The 21,851-nt window shown below is 36.2% G+C and overlaps 1 protein-coding gene across 1 annotated transcript in view; it reads right to left on the bottom strand.

Moving 5' to 3' along the window:
- The window catches only part of LOC124358356, a 100,990-nt gene that overhangs the window by 38,696 nt on the left and 40,443 nt on the right, over positions 1 to 21,851 (bottom strand). The window contains exons 3-4 of the mRNA XM_046810657.1: positions 21,066 to 21,297; positions 19,681 to 19,969 (exon numbers count right to left, since the gene is read on the bottom strand). Coding sequence (XP_046666613.1) covers positions 19,681 to 19,969; positions 21,066 to 21,297 — 521 coding nt within the window. The remainder of the gene's footprint in view (positions 1 to 19,680; positions 19,970 to 21,065; positions 21,298 to 21,851) is intronic.

Below are 21,851 nucleotides of genomic sequence, written 5' to 3'. Positions count from 1 at the left end.
CAATACGTCACTCCTCGGTTGCTAGACGTTCTAAATGAAATCAAGACGCCATCCACTAAGTCTACATATTATTTTCCAATCCGTTTTTTATCGATGGAGTTTTTACAGTATTAATTACTTTACGTACGGTTTTTGTTGCTCACATGTATTCGTAAGTATATGGATTTATATAACCGTCATTTACGCTCACCGTAGAAACTATTGTTGTTTAAAAGTTAAACAGTGAGTGGATCTTTCATTCGATACAGCACACGCACACAAAACAATTTGAAATAGAAATATCTCACTTGAGCAAAATTATTTTCTTAGTTTTGTTCACACTAAAATAAACCACTGGTACTTTATATCAGTTGTTAAAACTTATGTTTGTAGCATTTTGAAAAATGTGTCATTCTGTAACAAGTATTAGTCAATGTGCATAGCTATGAGCATTGGTATAATAAACACGTAATATAATTTTGAAAAAATGCAATGGTTCAGAAATTTACAAAAATAAGTTCAAGTGACAAACATTTTTCGTATCGGTACAGTCTTCATTGTCAAATGAAAAGTTCGTTTGTATTCTTTCTAATATAGAAATAGCTCAAGAGTAATATCTAAAAGAGTGGATAGACAGCTACGAAATGTAAATAAGAACGAATGTTCTACTAGTTATAACATACTGTTACAGCATTTTTAATACAAATAACACTATCTGAAAAACAGAGCTCAAATATAATCTTATACAATTTACGGCTAATAACATAATTTCTATAAGGTTAGTTATTTATGATCTAGCATATGATATTCTTGCCTTCATTCTGCCGCAACTAGACTTCAGCTACTCCAAATAGTATATTGCTTAGTTTCTTACTATTTAAGAGTAATTCTCTAAATATTGTGTAATCCCTGCCTCGCTTCTAACGCCAATAACTCATAAATGTGTCAAAATACATATGGACGATAATCACCCTATAAACAGATGGACAAAGATACGAAAGTTCAGTCGAGGTAGTGAACGTGTTCCCACTGATTGAAGTAGATACCATAATCAGAATCAATCAGTATAGACCCGCAGTGTAGGCGTTGAAGAGGGCTCACTTCAGTCGAGGTAGTGAACGTGTTCCCACTGATTGAGGTAGATACCATAATCAGAATCGCTCAGTATAGACCCGCAGTGTATGCGTTGAAGAGGGCTCACTTCAGTCGAGGTAGTGAACGTGTTCCCACTGATTGAGAAAGATACCATAATCAAAATCGCTCAGTATAGACCCGCAGTGTAGGCGTTGAAGAGGGCTTACTTGAGTCCATCAAACACATTTTGTTATTTAACTTAACTAATTAGATTCAAATTGATAATATGAAAATTAAATGAAACAATCTCATATAAATGTCACTGACAATGTGTGTCCGAACATTAATTATGCATAAAACGTATATAGTTTTCGTTGTGTATTAACATGAACAGGTAATTTCATAACCGTGCAGTTGTACAAATTGCCATATCACGTTCATAAACAGTATATTTAAACCGTTTATCGTGTTGGATAAGCCTGGGTTGTGCGCACATCTGAATGGCCAATGACGGGAATTGCTGACTTCTGCAGTAGTTTCTACTGATGAATTATACCGATTCCTGCAGCATATAAGATTTATATTCCACTGAACAAGATTATTGGTTCCAATATTTTATCTTTTATTGCTGCTCTTACATATATTTTTATTCAGTGAACCCAAAGTTGACCAAGTACCATTGCGTACAGTCTTTGCCTCGTAGTTAATTCGTTGTAGTTAAGTTACCACAATCCTTCGTTTACTAAACCGAATGAGCATTCACACATAGTAACATTTGATATTAAATCTTTTTACCTAAATCCTAATTGGAAGTGGAAGACTGTTGAGACCATATAAGACTCGCTCTCATTTAGGTTTAAAGTATACACACTTTAGTATGGGTTAGTAGTAGAAATAGATAAGATATTGCCTTGATATTACTTTTATTAAAACCAATATATGTGTTCTCAATCTAATACGGCTTAGTAGACCAGGCCGTAATCTTAAGAAACGTATGAGTACACTGCAGTCAAAATAAAGAAGACTGGTCACTCTTACACTGGGTGAGCAATCACCTTTAAAAATACTGCAACTTCTCCTTGTCATAGCCACTGTATAGCAAGCGTGAACGACTCTTTCCACAGCCGATATATCGAATATTACAGTCGCTCATCGCTATAGACACTATATCGCAAGCGTGAACCACTCTTTCCACAGCCAATATATCAAATATTACAGTCCCTACTCGCCATAGCAACTATATCGCAAGCGTGAACCACTCTTTCCACAGCCGATATATCAAATATTACAGTCCCTACTCGCCATAGACACTATATCGCAAGCTTGAACCACTCTTTCCACAGCCGATATATCAAATATTACAGTCGCTCCTCGCTATAGCCACTATATCGCAAGCGTGAACCACTCTTTCCACAGCCGATATATCAAATATTACAGTCCCTACTCGCCATAGCCACTATATCGCAAGCGTGAACGACTCTTTCCACAGCCGATATATCGAATATTACAGTCATTCTTCGCCATAGCCACTATATCGCAAGCGTGAACGACTTTTTCCACAGCCGATATATCGAATATTACAGTCGCTTCTCGTTATAGACACTATATCGCAAGCGTGAACCACTCTTTCCACAGCCGATATATCGAATATTACAGTCGCTCCTCGCCATAGACACTATGTCGCACACGACTAGTATAACCGCTGTTGCTCCTCGCCACAGCCGGCACCATAAAGCTTGCTACAACCTCTCCTTATCACAGCTACCATGTTGAATGTAAACAATCACTATGATTCTCTTTGTTCAGGGTGGCATCTGGTAGATTACCTACTGCTTCCCGCTAATTAAATGTAACCTCGAGCACCATTAGTGCCTACTTCTAATATTCTCATAGACTGAGGGTATCAGAATTTTCTTGACAAGTTTTATGCATATATATACTCTTATATTTTCATAATTTATATATTGAATACGTTTGTAGTAATTAATTATAACAGCATCAATGTAGCAAACGATCGATAAAATTTGATTAATTAGACTATTGTGTAGAGAAATAAATTTATTTAAAATGAATTACCTTTCGAATATTTTCGCTGTTGGTTTAAACTTTCCAAAACGAAATTCACAATAAATCACATCACATTTGACCTTTAATGTATTTTTCCTGAATATTAGAATCACTCAATGTTTCTTTCCAACAATTTATGAAAACTATTACATATAAGAGTATTCTATAAAAGATATACAAGTAATGTTTAGATGATATAATCTAATTAAAGATACATTATTATTTTTCATGAATTTTACTACAGATTTTTTGGTGAAACCAACTTAATAGAGAATGGAACCCACTGATATAGTGTAAACAACATAAGCTCGAAATTTAAATTCAATTAAATATATTGCAAACTATAATTATTTAATATTAACCTACATACAGCTCTTGGATCCTACAACGGAAGTTATAGTTCGATACATAAGCAAGACAGTGATGAACGCGTCAGGGCGTTCTCCATGCAGTCAACTGAACTTTGACCTTACATACTTCCCAGAACTAAGTTGACCCATCCCATGACGTCACAACCTACTCTCAGCGATCGTTACAACTCTCAGCCTCGTTCATTAACAACTAACGAGCTTACGAGAGTTGAATGAAATGGAAATGTCGAGTGCTTTATTGAATGAAATACGTTATATCTGATACCTATTACACAACATAGTAATAATTATATTGGTTAGTATTATTTAACCTTTAATGTAAGTTCATGAAAGAAAATATTAGTATTTATTTATGAATATGAATATTTTCAGTCAATTTGCCCCACAAATTTGTTTTGTTAGTAAAACTAAGTATAGTAATTATACATAACTACGAATTTATAAACTTTACCATCCAACCAATTGTATACTTTATTACCTAACTGGGGTTATACTGGGCTTTCTTTATAGTGTTATCATCTAAAAATTAGAATATAATTAGCTGGTTACAACAGCTAAAATTAAAACAGCCGATTGTTGTGACTCAGAAGCAGTGATTTTACATAGCAATAGTTGATATTGTTTAGTACATGGTTTTTTTATCAATATCTCCCATATTTCTAAACCAATTTCCTAAAATTTGTTACCGTTGGACTTTTAATTAACTAATTCAAAAGTAATAACTTTGACTTTTTATCAATGTCGTTTTTAAGATATTTACGTTTAAAGATTTTAATACGCCGCCATTTTGTAAATAAAGCCTTTTTAATACAATAAATTGTAATAGGGCAGTTGAACATTATTTATACTTTGAAAAGTCTTTTGTTAAGCCCACTAATATCTTACAGGTATTTCCCATCGTTGCCAATGCAAAGCCCCCTGAAGCTGCCTGGATTTCTTCTGGACAAAAGGAAACTTATTCTTTCCATCATTTCCTCTCTAGTTGGTCTTCTAGCAGAAACCACACATTTCAACCTCCCCGAAAGATAGTTATCCAAACAGGTTAGATCTTGAGAACGGGTGCGATTACCGACTGTTGCACCCCGTCCTATCCATTTATCAGGAAAATGTTCATTAAGTGCATTAAGAACAGTGATAGCATAATGTGGAGGGGCACCATCTTGCTGCAACCACATTTCTAATATCGTTGCTTGTCTAATGCACGCATCCAATGTTGATTCTCGAAGGACGAATAACTCATAGCCCGACGTTACCTCTAAACATTCCCTCATCACACAAGAGGATATCATTAAAGAATTATATAATGGATCTTCATATTGAACAAAAGTTAATACACTTAAGATCTTCGCTAAGCTCTTGAAGTAAATATATCTTGTAGGGGTTCACTTTTCGTGCATAATTCTCCAAACTGTCATTTAACGCAACCCAGAGTCAGCCGCTATTCTTCGCTAAAACGTCGGTAGATTTTTCATTCAACTGGCCTCGCAATCTTCTTATCTTTTTTATCATCACAATCCAAAATTCAGTTTTAAGAACACGATCAGCTAAGCTTCGAATTACCTTTCGTGAGTAGTGATATCTTTCAGGGAAGCGTTCAGCGTACAAAGCAGCTACTGCAGTCAAATTTTGACAACACCTACCCAAAACCGTAAACTATTTTAAAGTTATATAAATACATTTAAAAATTAAATAAAATTACTGTAATTTTGCGGTAAGTTTCAAAAATTGAGTATAAACTGTTGCAAGGTTAACAAAAATCTGAGCCACTGATTGTAACGGTATCGCAATTTAAAATAGAATCTGCGATTCAACTAAACTTCCCTCCTACTATTTTGTGCCCAAACAACTCAATAAAATTATTTCAAACCCCCTAAAATTATATAAGGGGGGAAGTCCACCCATGAATAGAGGTGAAGATATTTACTTTAACTGTTTACATGACCAACTATGGGATAGTTTAGGGGCATGTAAAAGTTCACCTTAAATATATTATAAAAATAAGAAGAATGGCACAAACTAGAGGTCTCTAATGTTACTGTATCAAATTTGGTGGTTAATTAAAGTTTTAATGGTTTTACAAACATTCCCCAATTTAAGTGAAATTTAAAGTTATTATATGGTAGATAAAAAATTTCTCACTATTTTTTTAGAGTAGCTACGATACCAAATCTTAAAACAAGTTATTACGTCAGCTCCTGGAGTATGCTAGCTCTTTTTGGTTCTCCTACAGCTTGGTCTGATTAATATGCTTGAAGCTTTCAAGAGGAAGTTCTTAACACTGGTGGAGATGCATCAGTAACTGCGTTTTAGAGAGGTGCCACATACTGGCCGAGGTTCTCCTTCCAAATCTTTAAATCAGGCGTCAAGATGCAGATAGCTTATTTTTAGAAAATTGATGCTCTACTGCCCAATGCTCCTCTCTCAAGTGGATTTCCGTACTGCATCAAGGACTCGGTCACTTGATCTGTTCTGCAGGAGTTACTACTCACGTTGTTATGACTTCCATAGTCTACTTGGCAGAATGATGAAGCCGGGGAACAGTTTCTGCCATATCATCGATTTATTTAATTAAAGTACCTCAACAATTCGAAGAAGAGTACTGACTGTATCCCAACATTCTTGTGCATGAATATTTAAATTAAATTTACTGTACATTCCTATTTTTTGTTATGTATTATTTGTATTTTATAGTTTGTTATTTGCTATTTATTGTTTGTATACTTAATGGTTTTGCCGTTGAAATTAAATAAAAATCAAGAAATAGCATTTATTAGGTTTTGTTTTGTCTGCCCGAAGTCCAGTAGGACGTCCTGGGAATACCAATGGCTGATTTTCCTTGTTATCTCTTATTGGTTACCAGTTCGTATGTGAGACACTTTCAGCCCAGTTACTGTGTAACGTTTCATTGTTATTTCGTATATAATAAAAATGGCTCGTTCAAGTAAAGATAGAATAGAGATGATATTGTTTTATGGTGAAGCTAGGAGAAATGTTTATGAAGCAGTCCGTTTATTCAATGCTGCCTATCCGGATAGGCCAGTAGACAGGGCACACATTACGTGTTTAGTCAAAAAATGCTCAACCACTTTCAGTGTCAAAAATGCTCCACGATCAGGGCGTCCTGCCATTATGACAGAAGGCTTAAGTTCAAGTTTTAGCAAATTATGCCACAAACCAAACGAATCACTACGTTTTACTGCGCTTGATTTAGGAATTTCGAAAGATGCTATACATAGGATGCTAAAGCATCACAAGTTCCACAATTCAAGTGAATCAGTAATTAACTAAAGACGATTCTGACCTAAGACTTTTCAGTTTTGTGATGAAATGTTGCAGAAGATTGGGAAGAATAGTAATTTAATATCGCAGATATTATTTAGTGACGAAGCCTCATTTTTTTGGAACAGTCAATCGGCACAACTGCCGTTATTAAGGAAACGAATAAGCCCCACTGGATATTTGAAGGCCATATGGAACAGCTACAAAAATTAAATTAATGGGCAGGCATTGATGCCTTATACATTTTGTTAAAATATATATAACCAGTAATTTAATTAAAAATGTTTGGGACATTTATAACTAATTGAACAGAAGCTTTAGTATTTGATTAGAAATATAATGCGTACATTCATGTATGAGCAATGATATTGCCTGCAATTACTTATTGATTGCCAAGGAAATGTAGTGTTGGTGCAGCAACGCCTGGTGCCTGATGTCTCGAGGGCCATAGTCCTGTGCCAAGTACAACTGTAGCTAGATTGCCTACCCGGCGCCGGTAATTGATTCTCAGAAGTACTGCACTATAATTTTAAGGCCTATATTACTCGTGTCTACAAAATTTATATAAATACATATACATACATATATATATATATATATATATATATATATATATATATATATATATGTGTGTGTGTGTGTGTGTGTGTGTGTGTGTGTGTGTGTGTGTGTGTGTGTGTGTGTGTGTGTGTGTGTGTGTGTGTATTTATTTACACACACACACATATATTTGAGTGTATGCATATAGAAATAAGGGTAATTTTATTTCTATAGAACTAAGTCATAGATTAAAGTAATTTATTTATAATGATTTAAAAAATCTGTGTCATAAAGATAGACAGTATTTTGGTATATGTCTGTTACACTTTTGAACCTTCAAATAACATACTCCCTATTCCAAACCATATGTATGTTAAGAGTGTTATGATGTATCGTTCTAATAATATTTGTGGATTGGCTTTTAGATTAAATATATTTGAACAACCGTCCCTTGGCAAAATACAGTAGGATAGAGGACTGTGATACAGTTCAGCTTTACAATCTATAAGCTTTATTCTACTATGAGTACGTAACAACTAGTATCGAGTCTGAAAAGTTGATGAAACAGCCGAATCGATTTCGACGGTCCCGCTACTATTCGCGTTGGCCCTAAGTGCATGCATGTGCAGAAATCTTGAGATTTTTAAATAATCAAAATTAACGTAGTAATTTCCTACCTAAATTGTCAATATAATTGATTAATATGGGATGCAAAAATATTGATAAATCAGATTGTCCTCTGACGTGCTGAAGCGTAAAGTGAAAATTCCAACAGAGTGTTCTCATGCATATATTTAAACACTGCAAAGTAACAAGTCCAACTGTCACCAGAACTGGCACAAAATTTCATTTTGTAAACACGAAACTTGAGTTCTTTATTCAATCTAGTCGATTCCAGTAGAACAGGACCCCACAGTAAAAAACATTCTAGAAATGATTATAAAATGGATATATTGAAGCAATTCAAACGAAATTTGATATTTTAGTATTATATGTATATCCCAAGATTGAGATTTAATTTTAATCAAATACTTTTGTATTGTAATGGAATACTGGGTTTTGTATTGTATTGATACTGGTTGGTTTTATTCGAGTAAAGACAAAGGCCTTTTTTAATTAAAAATGTTTTACGATGTAACTCCTTGCACCGATTGTATGATAAATTGGCTAATTTTAGTATTTGTTGAATTAAAATGCTTGCTAAAACATTACTGGTGCCTCAAGAAAGCACGATCGTTTGCCTGTTACTGTTTGTGATTTTGACGTAACTAGTCATGTATACATTTCCTTATTATATCTGCTTTTATCGTTTTTTGGTAGGTTGAATACAATTTAAAAGTTTAAGAAATTGCATTTTTGTAGGCGAATAATGATAATGTTTCCACCACACTTCCAACACAAAGAATTTCAAACAGTTTTTGAAGCGAATACTTCTTTTGGCGGGCTGTGAATATGTTTTGCACGGGGGGGGGATTTCGTTTAGCGTCACGAAACGTCACGTCACGCTTGTTCGCTACGTAGTCGCTTTATAATATTGAGGTCTAACAGATTTATCAATTCCCAACGTGGTCTCCACTACACAGTTGACCACCAGGGTGGGGTTTGGGGGGTGTAGGGGGGAGGGGGAGGATGACGTCATTGCTCTCGTTAAACATGGATAGGAGCCAACACAGAGGGCACAATGCCAGGGTTCGTTCGTCCCACTGCATTATGTGGCCTGCCCCCACCCAATCCCACCCCCTCATACCACTTCTTCTAAACATTTATGTTGTCCACAGACCGTTCTAATTGTTTGAAGCATTTCGGCTGCTTACCAAATTCGATACTAAGCAATTTATACCACCTTTGAGGTTGAAATTTGTGAAATATGCATTTAGGTACAAATACAAATTGTTGTACTATGGCTTTTATACTGTACATAAATGTAACATCAATAAAATTAAATTTGAATTCCATTTGTACTATATTAAGTAGTCATCAAAATAAAAATATTTATTATACCTGCAGTAACAAAAAATTTCCAACATAAATGCTAATATATTTTTACTTCATGAGATTTGTAGAAATATTTGTTACATTCACATCAGGACTTGGTATCTTAAGAAATATGAAAATATTTGTTACATCCATATTTATTTGCTTAATAAATTATTGCCTTCATCTGGGACAGTAAATAATAATTATTATTATAAGACAATTAAATTGAGATGACCGTGTTGGTAGCGGTATTCCAAGCTCCCCCGTCCCCCCAATGGCACTCTAAATCCGCCCCTAGGGGAGATGGTGTCTTATTAACACCAGAACTGGCGGGTAATCCGTCTACCTGTCACGGATAGTATTCGGAAGAATTAAACAGGGATTAGTCATATTATCCTTAATTTCTTTCCCTTTTAAATTCATTATTTCAATTTACTTCTGTTTGCGTTGCTCTTAAATTAAAAATCCATTCTCTTATTAAACCCAATCAGGTGTTTATAGTCATCACAGTGGTTAAACAGAACTTGCAGGGATGTGTTAGGACATTTTAAAAATTGCCTATATATTCGTCTTTAACTTGGGTGCTTTCCTTCTAGTGTGGTCGCTTTGTTCGCTTCACGACGTCCAAATAAATAGTGTTGACATCCTAGATGTCTCATTTGCCTACTCTCAGAATGGCTGACAGTTCACGAACTCCCGAGGAGAGAGCTTTCCTTCTTCTGTTCATCCATAATTGGTCGTCTCTTGCTTGGTATATTGGCATCACATGGTCCAGATGCGCGTACAACATAGTCGTATGGTTAAGGTGTGCACCTTAAGCACCTGTACTTTATCGATTATAAAAGGCTTTGGTTTGGAAGGAAAATGTCAGTGGAACGACGGAGGAAGTATTGGAGGTCCATGGGTTGCAATATAGTTGTACGGTGTATTGTTTCCTGAACAGTGGACATTAAGGAGGATATTAACGGCACTTAAAGACATGTAGGTTGACTTTGCTCTCACAAGGTACTTTACCTGTATTATCAGAACCGCTGAAACCAGGGCGAGGACGGAGACCTGTAGGCTGCTTGGAGGTCAGTGCCGATCGTGTTTACTGGAAAAACTTACTCTGTTGGCTCTATCTTTACACCGTTGAGGACGGATCTCACTTGCAGAAGAAACCACGAGTTAGATAAAGGCCAGCTAAGGAAGGCAAGTTGTAAGTATAAAGTTTGCTTCTGAGATGATACAAACCATATAAAGCTAAGATACGAGATAGTAAATACATAATTTGTTATTATGAGATTATAGTAAACGAAATACCTTTCTGAATCCTTTATAAAATCCTAGGAGTCACTTTCACTTCTAACTGGGAAAGTATGTACGAGTATATAACTGGATTGCTATTGCGAGTTAGTTCTTAGCGATTTTGTATAGCCTACTAATGGCAGAGGCGCCGTGAATGAATGATTGGGTTGTTCTGGTCGGATATAACTGAATAAGCTATGGAATAGTATTCATTTTCTTTTGATACTTTTCAATTTTTAAGAGTTATTCTCATTTCAAAATGTCGAGTTCAGCAAATCAATCATGTCCATTAATTCCAAAAATTAAAAATTCCATCTTGAAGTAGTTTAATGTTTTAAAAATATTAATGTGTTTATATTAGTTTCTGTTGTTTCCAATTAAAAATTAAGTGTACGCTAATATTATAATAGAATATATGTTGATAAACAGATTTTGTTTCTTTAATTTCTTTTAACGGTCCCTACAGTTCTAACAGTAAAGTTCATAATTTCGCTGAATTTTATTATTCGCTAGTAATAAAAATAACAACATAACATTCTCTTAGAGACTGTAATATCTCACCTTCCTCTTTGTAAATATGTTGACGCTGTATTTTACATTCCAAACTCTTTGCATAGGTTGAATAAATGAGATATCATGTAGGATTGCAACGAAATTCGTACATTAAATTTGGAACGACTGGGTCCTAAATATTAAACGAGGTCGTGAAACGTTGATTGGAAGGTAAGGCCCACGATATTAACACCAAAACACCGTGCCGGTTCGTCGAGGGAGCGGGCAGCTAGCTTTGATCATAAAACTCCGACCACAGAAACTCTAAGATGTCCTCGCCCTACGAAAGCCAGAAGAGAAGAGAGCAAGAAACCTAATTCCAGATATCTAGAAACCTGAAAACTAGAACCAATCAAACAGGCAGAATTCCACAGAAACATCTAGAAATAGAGATAAACCATCTGGAAAAAACAGACGACTCGACCAGCTGTAGGGAAACAGCTCCCGGCCCGTCCAACGGCCAACAAAATAAAGTGGCAAACGCCACAGGATTCCAATATAAACTATACTAAACCTTGAAAAGAGTCAACCAGCGAAAATTCAAACTAAGTAAGAACTATTTATTTTAAACTAGGGTGCGAACCCGATAGTAACTAGTTAACAAGTCGTCATTGCTGCTACCAAAACGAGTGTCTAACCAACGTCTGGTATCGTAAGCAAGCCTTGTCGCCTAGAATCTCTCAAATAAGTGACTGTACCGCAGCACCATCCCTCGGAAGCTGACCGCTGGGGCAGATAAAAATTAATTTTGGATGTAAAATACAATCTGAATATGTATATTATCCTGGTGAGTGATGAGATCGAGCTCCGTTACTGCGGTTGTGAAAAGCTGAGAAATGTAAGCACCTGCGGGCTTTTGATCAAAGCTCTCCTCCACTCTGCCCCTCGCCACCAGGTAAGGAACAAAGGGCCCCCCTACTCCCCCCCAACCCACCACAGCGCAAGTGAGGTGAATATTTTTACTTGCGAGTTTTCTTTACTCGCTCTCTTAATTTCAACAAGGTGTACGGTAAGTACAGAAAGTGAGCGTAATTGAAAATAAGTACATAATGTAAATAACTTAATATTTTATTACTCATATTTAAGGACCTATGTTACTATCATATAATCACTTGTACAAAGTACTTGACTATGGGAAGTCACAGTTGCCTCATTCTGCAGAATGTTAATTGGCTGAGTGTAATGAAACTAAAAGTAATAATACATCTTCATAGATATCCGAATTGTCAGAATGATATATCGATATTTCTGTAGAATGAGACAGAATGAGATATTTAATTGGCTGAGTATACCGAGACCAAAGCTGTTAAGGAGAAAATGTTTACTATCTGTGTGTAAACAAACAAGAAGAATATTACAATACAAATCTTAACTCATTATCACCCCAGGAGGATGCAATTCTGGCTGGTTTATACCTATTAGTTTAACCTGCACTGGGTACAGCAAAAACCGATATGTTACTTAAAGTGGGCATTCCTATGGATGGTACAAAGCTGGCCTCCCATTCTACCAAGGGGACATGCCTGAGATTAATGTCCAGGATCCTTCGTAATGGATCTTGACAGAAGGCGCCCCTGCCTTCAACCTTTTTTTTACGTAGGGGGAATGCATTTGCGCACGGAGTGTGGGACTCCCTTGCGGACTACCCAGTAAACCCCCTACGGGCCACGGAGGGCCAGGCCGGAACCCTTTTGGATGACATCTTGCCTGGTCTGTGTGTCTTATGTCCCATCTAGGACGAAACTGCTTGTTTCGGAAGCTAGGGGTCAGCCAGGCATCCGTCTTCACGCTTCTGATGAAGGATCGCATGTACATGAGTGGTGACTGCATTCCAGGCGTCCTCACTCTGCAGCATCATCTCCACAATGGCGTCTGCCGAAACATCGCCAACTGCGGTGGCGAGCGTTCGCCTGGCCTCTGTGAAGCGCCCGCAAACGAAGAAGGTGTGATGAACAACATCATCTTCCTCCGGGCAGTAAGTACAGTTACCCATCCAGATTACTCTATCACTCAGGGAGAAACTTAGAGGTCTTTTTATGACTAAGTGAAGTTTTGAAGTTTCTTCTCATAAGAGACCAACTCCTTATCATGAAATTGTCCTATTATGAGACTTTGAGAAATGGCTCATGATAACATTATATGTTGTGTTACACAAAGTATTCAGCCTCTGTATAGAAATACCTAACTACTAAAATATTATCGTACATAACTGGTTATACAAATAAAAATTATCTTAATTTATATTAACACGTTCGCTACCAACCGGCACATATATGTGCCGGTAGGTCCATCAAGATAGACCACCATTGTGTGAGTTGGGCACTTCTCACAGACCAGCTCAAAGTAGTGTGGTCATTACCGTGGCCCAAGAGTACAACTTTGTTCAAATCAATTTATATATCATTTTATAGCCTTAGGCAAACGTATAACTTGATTCCACATCCCTTTTTTACGTTGTATACATTTTGGCTAGTGGCACATATATGTGCCGGTCGGTCTGTAGTAAAAAATTAGGCTTAGGCTAAACCTCAAATATAAACTTTTTCTAGTTGAAAGTCACGTAAAAATTGCCATAACTGTGTTAGGACACATTGGGAAAATAATAAAAACTAGTGTTGACATGGTAGTTATGTGTATTGTACAAACTAAAACAAGATCTTTGGATAAACACTTTGGAAATAGCAGAATATGTTATTAAAATAAACTCACACAAATGTCTCTTATTTATGACTCCATTTATGTAATGAGCTACATTTTATCTTTGACATAAAACAGTTAGGAAATAAAAATGTCTTAGGTAACACACATTTTGTTTTAGTTTTTCACTTGTGAAATTCATTGAAACACTCTGGCATGCAGAGTCCGAATTTATTGTCCTTTTCATCTGTGCAGCTGGAACATGTGAAGAAAGTTGTTTTCCGCTTTTTCTGTCTTATTCTACAAACATGACACCGTAGCCTCTTGTTCAATTTGACTGGGTCATGGCTTTTTTGACCTGAGACCTTGAACTGCACCAAGGAAGAAAAAGTGAACATACCGAGAGACCAAGCGGCACAAATATGTGCCAGACATCCCTGTAGACCGATATGAAAGAATGAAGTCGAAAGAATAGACCGATCGTTACCACAGCCTTTTATTTAATAATACTACACTGGCACAAATATGTGCCGTCGGTCCACTGGAACTGTACCGAGCGGCACAAATATGTGCCATCGGTCTATAAGAATCAACTAGCCGGCACATATGTGTGCCAGCCGGTCCATATTAACGAAAAAGTTTTTACATTTCGGTAGCGAATGTGTTAAACATTCATATTACTTCAAAAACATCGTATAGAGCGCTTCGTAACACACCCATAAGATCTGTATCTCTGGAACTGATAGACGCAAAGAAAAATTTGAAGTTTGCAACCTCTACTATATAATTAAGGTACTAATGAGTCTGTGATGTACAGTGTTCAGGAAAATTGAAATTCATCATAATCAATCCATTTATTTTTGGTTTTAACTGACACATCAAATTGAACCAAATAATATCTTTTTGAAATATATTAACTAACTTTGCGCTCGTTTGTTATGTCAATATTGCGATGGGATCCATCTAATAAAAACATCTGGTGCTCTCATTTTATACGTTAAAATAGGCAAATAAATCTTGTAAACGTAAATATTGAAAACATTGCTACTAAGCTATGGCCAGAGACAAATGTTGTTCAGCTCCTTCCATGAAATAAGGTCGTATAGAAATATTTATTCGATAAATAATACGATAATATTTATGGCTCTACTAAAAGATTAGAGAAGGGACTTTCTTACTATCAGTATGGCTTACCTAAGAAATTTTGTTCAGACTAGGAAACATTTCATTGCTTATGACATGATTTCAAGTGACGTCACGGTAGGAGGTCATGTGATAAGAACCAACAGCTGTGGACATTTAATATTTCATACCGCAGTTCTGGATGTAAGTTTAAGTCTGTTGGAAGTCGCATAGAACATGTTGTGTGTCAGTCAGACTGATAGTTTGCAGGATGGGTTTTTCTTGACAGCTTAAAAGATACTAGGAAATATTTCATTTTTTATACATGGATTCGGAATAACTGAAACTCCAGATGAAGTTTATGAGGAATACATGTCAGAGAGCAAAGGGACGGGATGGAATGGATAGATGGGAATTTGTCCCTGGCTTTACTTCAGGGATGCTATGTGACCTTTGCTCATTTTAGGGTTTCGCACATTTAAGAGGTCTTACACATAAAATGATGTTAAGAGGAATTGTTATACTTAATGATAGGATTCAGTACTAAGAGGCAATCGAATGTTTCCTAGAGTTTTGAGGCGAATAAATTTTATTGCATAGAATTTCTTGAAATTATTATCCCGTGGTCAGTGATGCTAGGAAACATTTAGCCTTTCTTATCAAAGTGATAGATAATGTTACCATTTAGGAATTCAACAGAGTGGAGAGCACAAAACATTGTCCTTCCGGCCCAGATTTAGGTAGATTTTGTGACAACTAAAATATAATTTACTAATTCTCATGAGATTTACATGTACTCGATAACGCCAAAGCCGTTCGAGCTAAACACTATACAGCACTTTATTTTTTTCTCTAGGTTCAATAACAAAGATGTGATTTTTTTAAAGTTTGAACGAATAGAACGGAACAGCGTACCATGCTGGGCGACGAACTTAGCCAAGATACTTACAAAATAAATCTTTTTAATAAATTGTTTGTGCTTTTCTCAGATAGTTATCGTTTCTAAAAGTAATCTTTTATTATATATACATGAAAGGGGGGTACTTTTGGCTGAAAGATCGATCGTGTTCGGTTAAGTTATGCAGATATTTTCCTTAAGTGCTACTACGAGTACAATTTCAATGAGAAGATTTTGTCTAAAAATCTACCTAAAAGCAAAATGGGTTTCCCTTGATGTGTTGAGAAATTTTACTTGTACCTTCATCCTTATTTACTGGTAAGAGTTACAACTAGGGTAGATAATTAATAATAGAAATAACATTGTATGATGTTATTTTTATCATGGATTTATTGATTTGACTGAAATATTCTTCCAGCATACGGATACTGTATAACTCATCTACATTCTAACAAGATTGCAGGTGATACTACAATGTTCTCAAGCGGGGATGACAAGAGGTCCACTTGTTTTCCTCGGCACTAGAGCCTTGTGCAGAAAATTTTACTACCGTTCATGTCTACTAAGTCAGCAGGAACTCAGAAATGTTATACTATCTATTCGAGCCCATTTGGTTAAAATGTAGTTTCCTCATTTTAACTGTTCACGGGCCATTAATAATCAATCACCATTAATTACACCATTTATTAATCAATCTTCTAAAAATTGCTCGGACTGGGAGAATGTAAGGCTAAGCAATAAGGAACAGTTAATTCAATCATAACGCGTTCAAACATTTAGCAGAAATCAAACATAAATATCAAACAACACTTTTACTAAACTTTGCAAAGATATTTAATAGCAACAATTATAAGAGCAATAATATTTATATATTTGGGGAGGATTTTTGGGAAAGATTTTTATATGGACTAAATTTAGAAATTTAACGTACTGTAATTTGATCTATTATGCCATGTGTTTGTTATCTTATCAACTGAATGAATAGAGTTAGAGGTATAACGCTCTAACAGGAACGAACAGTATTGGAGGTATGGGAAATCTTAGTCCAATATTGCATGTAAATTGGGTTCTAAAAACAACCACCTTCATTCAGAATTTACATAATTGAATATTCCATAAATTGTCTCCCAATCTATTTTCCATGAAAGGACATACGACAAGCTGCGGCGGCTGTAATTTTAAAGTGTACATATAACAATAATGAATTCTTCATTTAGTCAAATTTTATAAGATGGAGGGTACAATAATCTCACGCAGATAGAAAAACCCAACGTAAATGTGTGCTGTAGTAAAGATTACTCATTTATATATTGGGGACCATTCCAATTATGTTTATTTACTCAATTATAAAAAATATTAGAATAATGATATAGCGGAATTGAATGACAGGTTCGCTTGCAACGTCGGCATTTAAAATACCAGGACCAAATCAACCAGCCTATTATTCATCAAGTAAACGAACTGATCCCATAATAACACGGATGAGTTGTTAACAAGTTATTGAAAATTCGTTAACAACTTGTAACTATGAAACAGTCCGTTTGATTATCCATAAGTTCAATTTCAAAAATTACAATTTTGAAATTTAAATTAAGCCTTTTCTCACGTTAACGGCACACACAGCTGACTTTTGAGGTCACTAATTTTGGAGGACATCGAAAGGATTAAATATATCAAAATATATTTTTTATCTCGTATATTTTTCATAATACGCTTAAGAATAACCATCAGCCACGTAAACAATAGGCATACGATCATTAGAAAACTAGATAAAAAGATTGAAAGACACCACTTTGAGTGCTTTTATATGGTTAGCTGACGCAGATTCAACAGTTATTTACGTCTCTGATGGTTGTTGTGTCGAGGTAAAAGAGTATGATCTAAAAAATTATCATTTCATACTTTAAACCCCATTGGTACCCTCCTATTTCGACCTACATCACCCTCTTGACAATAATTGGTACCCTCTATAGTGCAATAAAATAAATACGAGAATCATGAAACAGTTTGATAAAAATACAATTGATTTGTTTTAAGTTATCTATTGTAAACTAGTAAAATTGAGTGGTCAAGATATTCATGAGAAAAACAAGGTCAGCAACGTAGCGTCAAGACATTTTCCTAGAATGATAGGTGTGTTTCTATGGATATATCATTATAATTACCTAAAGCTTAAGAGAAGAAACGAACTTGATACTCTTGAAAATGCCGAAGTTGGGTTGTGACGATGTATCATATGAGGTAAAACGTCCTCAATGTCTATAAAAAATATAAAAGTTTATACTGCCTTGAATATGACAGTATAGGGATTTAGCAAAGCCGATGGATAGCTACTTGGAGCTGTGAGTTAGGAATTTTGGAAAAGCCGCAATGGAAATGATGGTCAGGTATAAATTTACAGATAAATGTGATAAGACAGTAATTACAAAACTGATGCTTTACCAATACTTATAGTGCGGAAAGACAAAAAGAGGGAGCTATTGAAAAACTTGATTTAGTTGGTTGTGTTAGAATGATCAAACACTTTTTAAGGTTGAAATTAAAAGTTTGTTATTGGCGTTGTAGGGTTTGCAAGGATAATAGGACGTTTACAATCGTTATATGTCACAAGTAAACATTACGTATAGAGGATTGAATTCTTCGGGTGAAAGTTTATTATTGACGATGGAAGTTTTAAAAGGATAACAGGATTTCAGTCATTAGCCATAGTTACATGTTTCAAGAAAGTATACCACTTCGTTTAGAGGATTGAAATCTACCCCTACATCAGATCAAACTGTTATTGACGATGGAAGTTTTACAAGGATAACAGGATTTCAGTCATTAGCCATAGTTACATGTTTCAAGAAAGTATAACACTTCGTTTAGAGGATTGAAATCTACCCCTACATCAGATCAAATTGTTATTGACGATGGAAGTTTTACAAGGATAACAGGATTTCAGTCATTAGCCATAGTTACATGTTTCAAGAAAGTATAACACTTCGTTTAGAGGATTGAAATCTACCCCTACATCAGATCAAATTGTTATTGACGATGGGAGGTTTTAAAGTTTAATGTGAATTCGTACATTTGAAATCGTTATACGTTACAAAAAGGTACCTCTCCTCCAGGTGAAAGTTTGTTATTGACGATGGAAGGTTTGTAAGGATAATAGAATTTTAAACATTTGCCATCGTTAAATGTAAGCAAAAAGTATATAATTACGTTTCGAAAGTTGACATCTACCCTCTCCTGCTGGTGAAACTTTGTTATTTACGATAGAAGGTTTTTGCATGGATATTGAGATTTCTGACATTTGCCATCGTTATATGATTTATTTATTTCAACGGTACAACACCAATTTTACAAATATTACAAGTAGATCCGAATGAAACCAACAATAGATAATATGTATACAATCAAACAAAACATAAAACAAACAAAACAATATCAAGGTATTTTAACATATAGGAATTAAATAAAGGAATGATGCACCTCGCATCACTTCCAGTCTAACCAATAGCATCCGTCCTGAAAGAAGAATTCCCGAAGAAATTGACGGAGGAAAAAGCCGCTTCGCCAGTCCTCAGGAGTCTGGATATGCCGTGGTTTTGAGTATAGATAGTTGGCTGGAAACGTCTACTAAAAACTGACTTCGAGCGAGTCCCCCTCGGCACAGTGAAAGTCACAACTCCCAGCAGGTCAGGTCAGTCTATATCGCCGTTGAGCAGCCCTCACAGAAAGTTTAGGTCTTGATAAGCCCGCCGAAAAAAGAGTGGTTGGATGTCGAACAATTTCTCCACGGTGTGGATTGTTCTTTAGTAGAGCGGAGGACAGAACAAAGAAGGAAAGAAGCTTTTGAGGAAATGTGTTGGAGATGAGGAAAATGAGATAAGGAAGGAGTAGTGATGACACCCAGATCCCTCATCTCATCAAACGTCTTCAGCTTGTTCCCATTAATTGCGTATCCATAAGAGAAAACCACTTCACTGCGGCTGAAGTGCATCACGACGCACTTTTTTGGATTCACCTCACACCACTTGCATATACTATCAATGGAACGCTGGAGTTCATCTTGATCAAATGAAGAAGTGACTCTGTTAAACAGCTCGATATCGTCCGCAAAGAGAAGGAAACGAGAGGCTGCCACACTGGTGATGTAGTTTATGAAGATGTTGAATAGTAATGGTCCTAGGTGAGAGCCCTGAGGAACATCAGACAGTACAGGAAAAGGGCACGAGTTACCTCCATCGCACCTTACAATGAGAAGACGATCACTCAAGTAGCATGTAAGCCACTGAAGCAGCGATCCACAAACACCATGACCCTCAAGCTTTGCAATCAGCAAACGAAGTTAACGCTATCGAAGGCCTTGCTGAAATCTAGATAAATACTGTCCACCTGTGAAGAGCTCGCTGCCATCACAAACTCCTGAAAAACCAATAGGTTGGTGGCCGAAGATCGTCCACGAAGAAAGCCGTGTTGTTCAAGGGAGATACGATTGTGCAGTTGAAAGTATAAATGGTCAAGGATGAGACTCTCGTAGACCTTGGATAAGACTGACTGGATGACAATGGGTCGGTAGTTTCTCACGTCACATCTAGCACCACTTTTAAAAATGGGCACAACAAAACTCTGTTTGAGGACGTGAAGGAAAATTCCCGCAGAAAGAAGTTCTCTGAAATACACAGTAAGGTGGGGGGCAAGAACAGGAGCACAATACTTCAGGACTGCCGGAGGAATGCCATCTGGGCCAGCCCCTCTGTTTGGATCAAGTGTTTCTATCTTTTTTTGGACATCAAGGGCAAAAACGTGCATTAATTGATAGACTGCTCATATCCAAAATCAAAAGAACGAACAGGGACATCGGTCACCCGGAAGACGGATCCGAAATACTTGGAGAAACGTTTACATTTTTCATCAGGTTTAGCTGCCCTGCTTGAATCATAAAACATAACTGGGGGTAACTTAGGGAAACTCTTCAAAGTGCTAATATGAGACCAAAAAGATTTCATGTTGTGAGGAATGTTTTGCTCAACTTTATTTATGTAATTGGAATAGCATGTTTTCGTTAGCTCTTTGCAGGCCCTTCTCCCCATTCTGAAATTTACATAGTCATGTATGGAATTGATTTGCTTATACTTTTTATAAAGAGTTTTTTTCTTGATCACAAGTCTCTTCAAAGCACCCGTGAACCAATGAGGAAAGTTGCTTGAGATATCCTTAAGAGGAATGTTGGTTTTAATGGTAGCACTTAAATACTTGCAGAAACCCGTAAAAGAATCTTCCAAGTTACGAACATTCTCATTTGTTGTGGGATAGTATAGAGTTTGGAGTTCCCTGAGGACAGCATCTACATCGCAACGTCGAAAATCAAGCAACTCTCGTGGACTAGTGACTGGGGAGGGCAAGGTAGTAACCATAGTAGTAGATAGAGTGGGATGATGCCTGTCCTCGTCCAGCAGTGGATCTTCTGCTCGTTCAACCTTCAAGCTTGGGTCTATAAAAAGCACCAGGTCGAGATACTCTCCTCTGAAGTTCCGCACAGGGTTGATTTTTGTTAGGTCGTAGGAAGAGGCAAGGTCCAAAATTAGGCCAAAAGATGGAGAAAATTTTTAAGAATCTAGGTTATTCCAACTGATGTTTATATGATAACTAAATATTTAACACTACGTTACGAGGATTTAAATTTACCCTCTACCGCAGGTGAAAGTGTGTTATTGACGATGAAAGATTTGCAATGATAATAGGATTTCTGCCATTTGCAATAATAATATGTTACAATAAAATGTAACGCTACGATTCGAGGATTAAAATCTGCCCTCTTCTTCAAATGAAAGTTTGTTATTGACGATGGGAGGTACGGCAGAATACTAGGATTTCGGACATTTGTGTTGTTACAAAATAGTCAAACATCCCCTTTCAAGGACTGAAATGTACCTTCTTTAGGTGAAACTTATTTACGACAACAGTTTTGAAATAATAATATGATTTCGGACATTTTATTGGAATATGCTAGTCTGGACTTTTACAGTCGGTCAGTTCGGGTGTGACGTGATTGTGATGTTGGCTCATGTGCAGTAATA

The sequence above is a fragment of the Homalodisca vitripennis genome, chromosome 3, assembly GCF_021130785.1.
Source record: "Homalodisca vitripennis isolate AUS2020 chromosome 3, UT_GWSS_2.1, whole genome shotgun sequence".
NCBI lineage: Eukaryota > Metazoa > Arthropoda > Insecta > Hemiptera > Cicadellidae > Homalodisca > Homalodisca vitripennis.
This window is presented reverse-complemented; position numbering and strand designations above follow the sequence as displayed.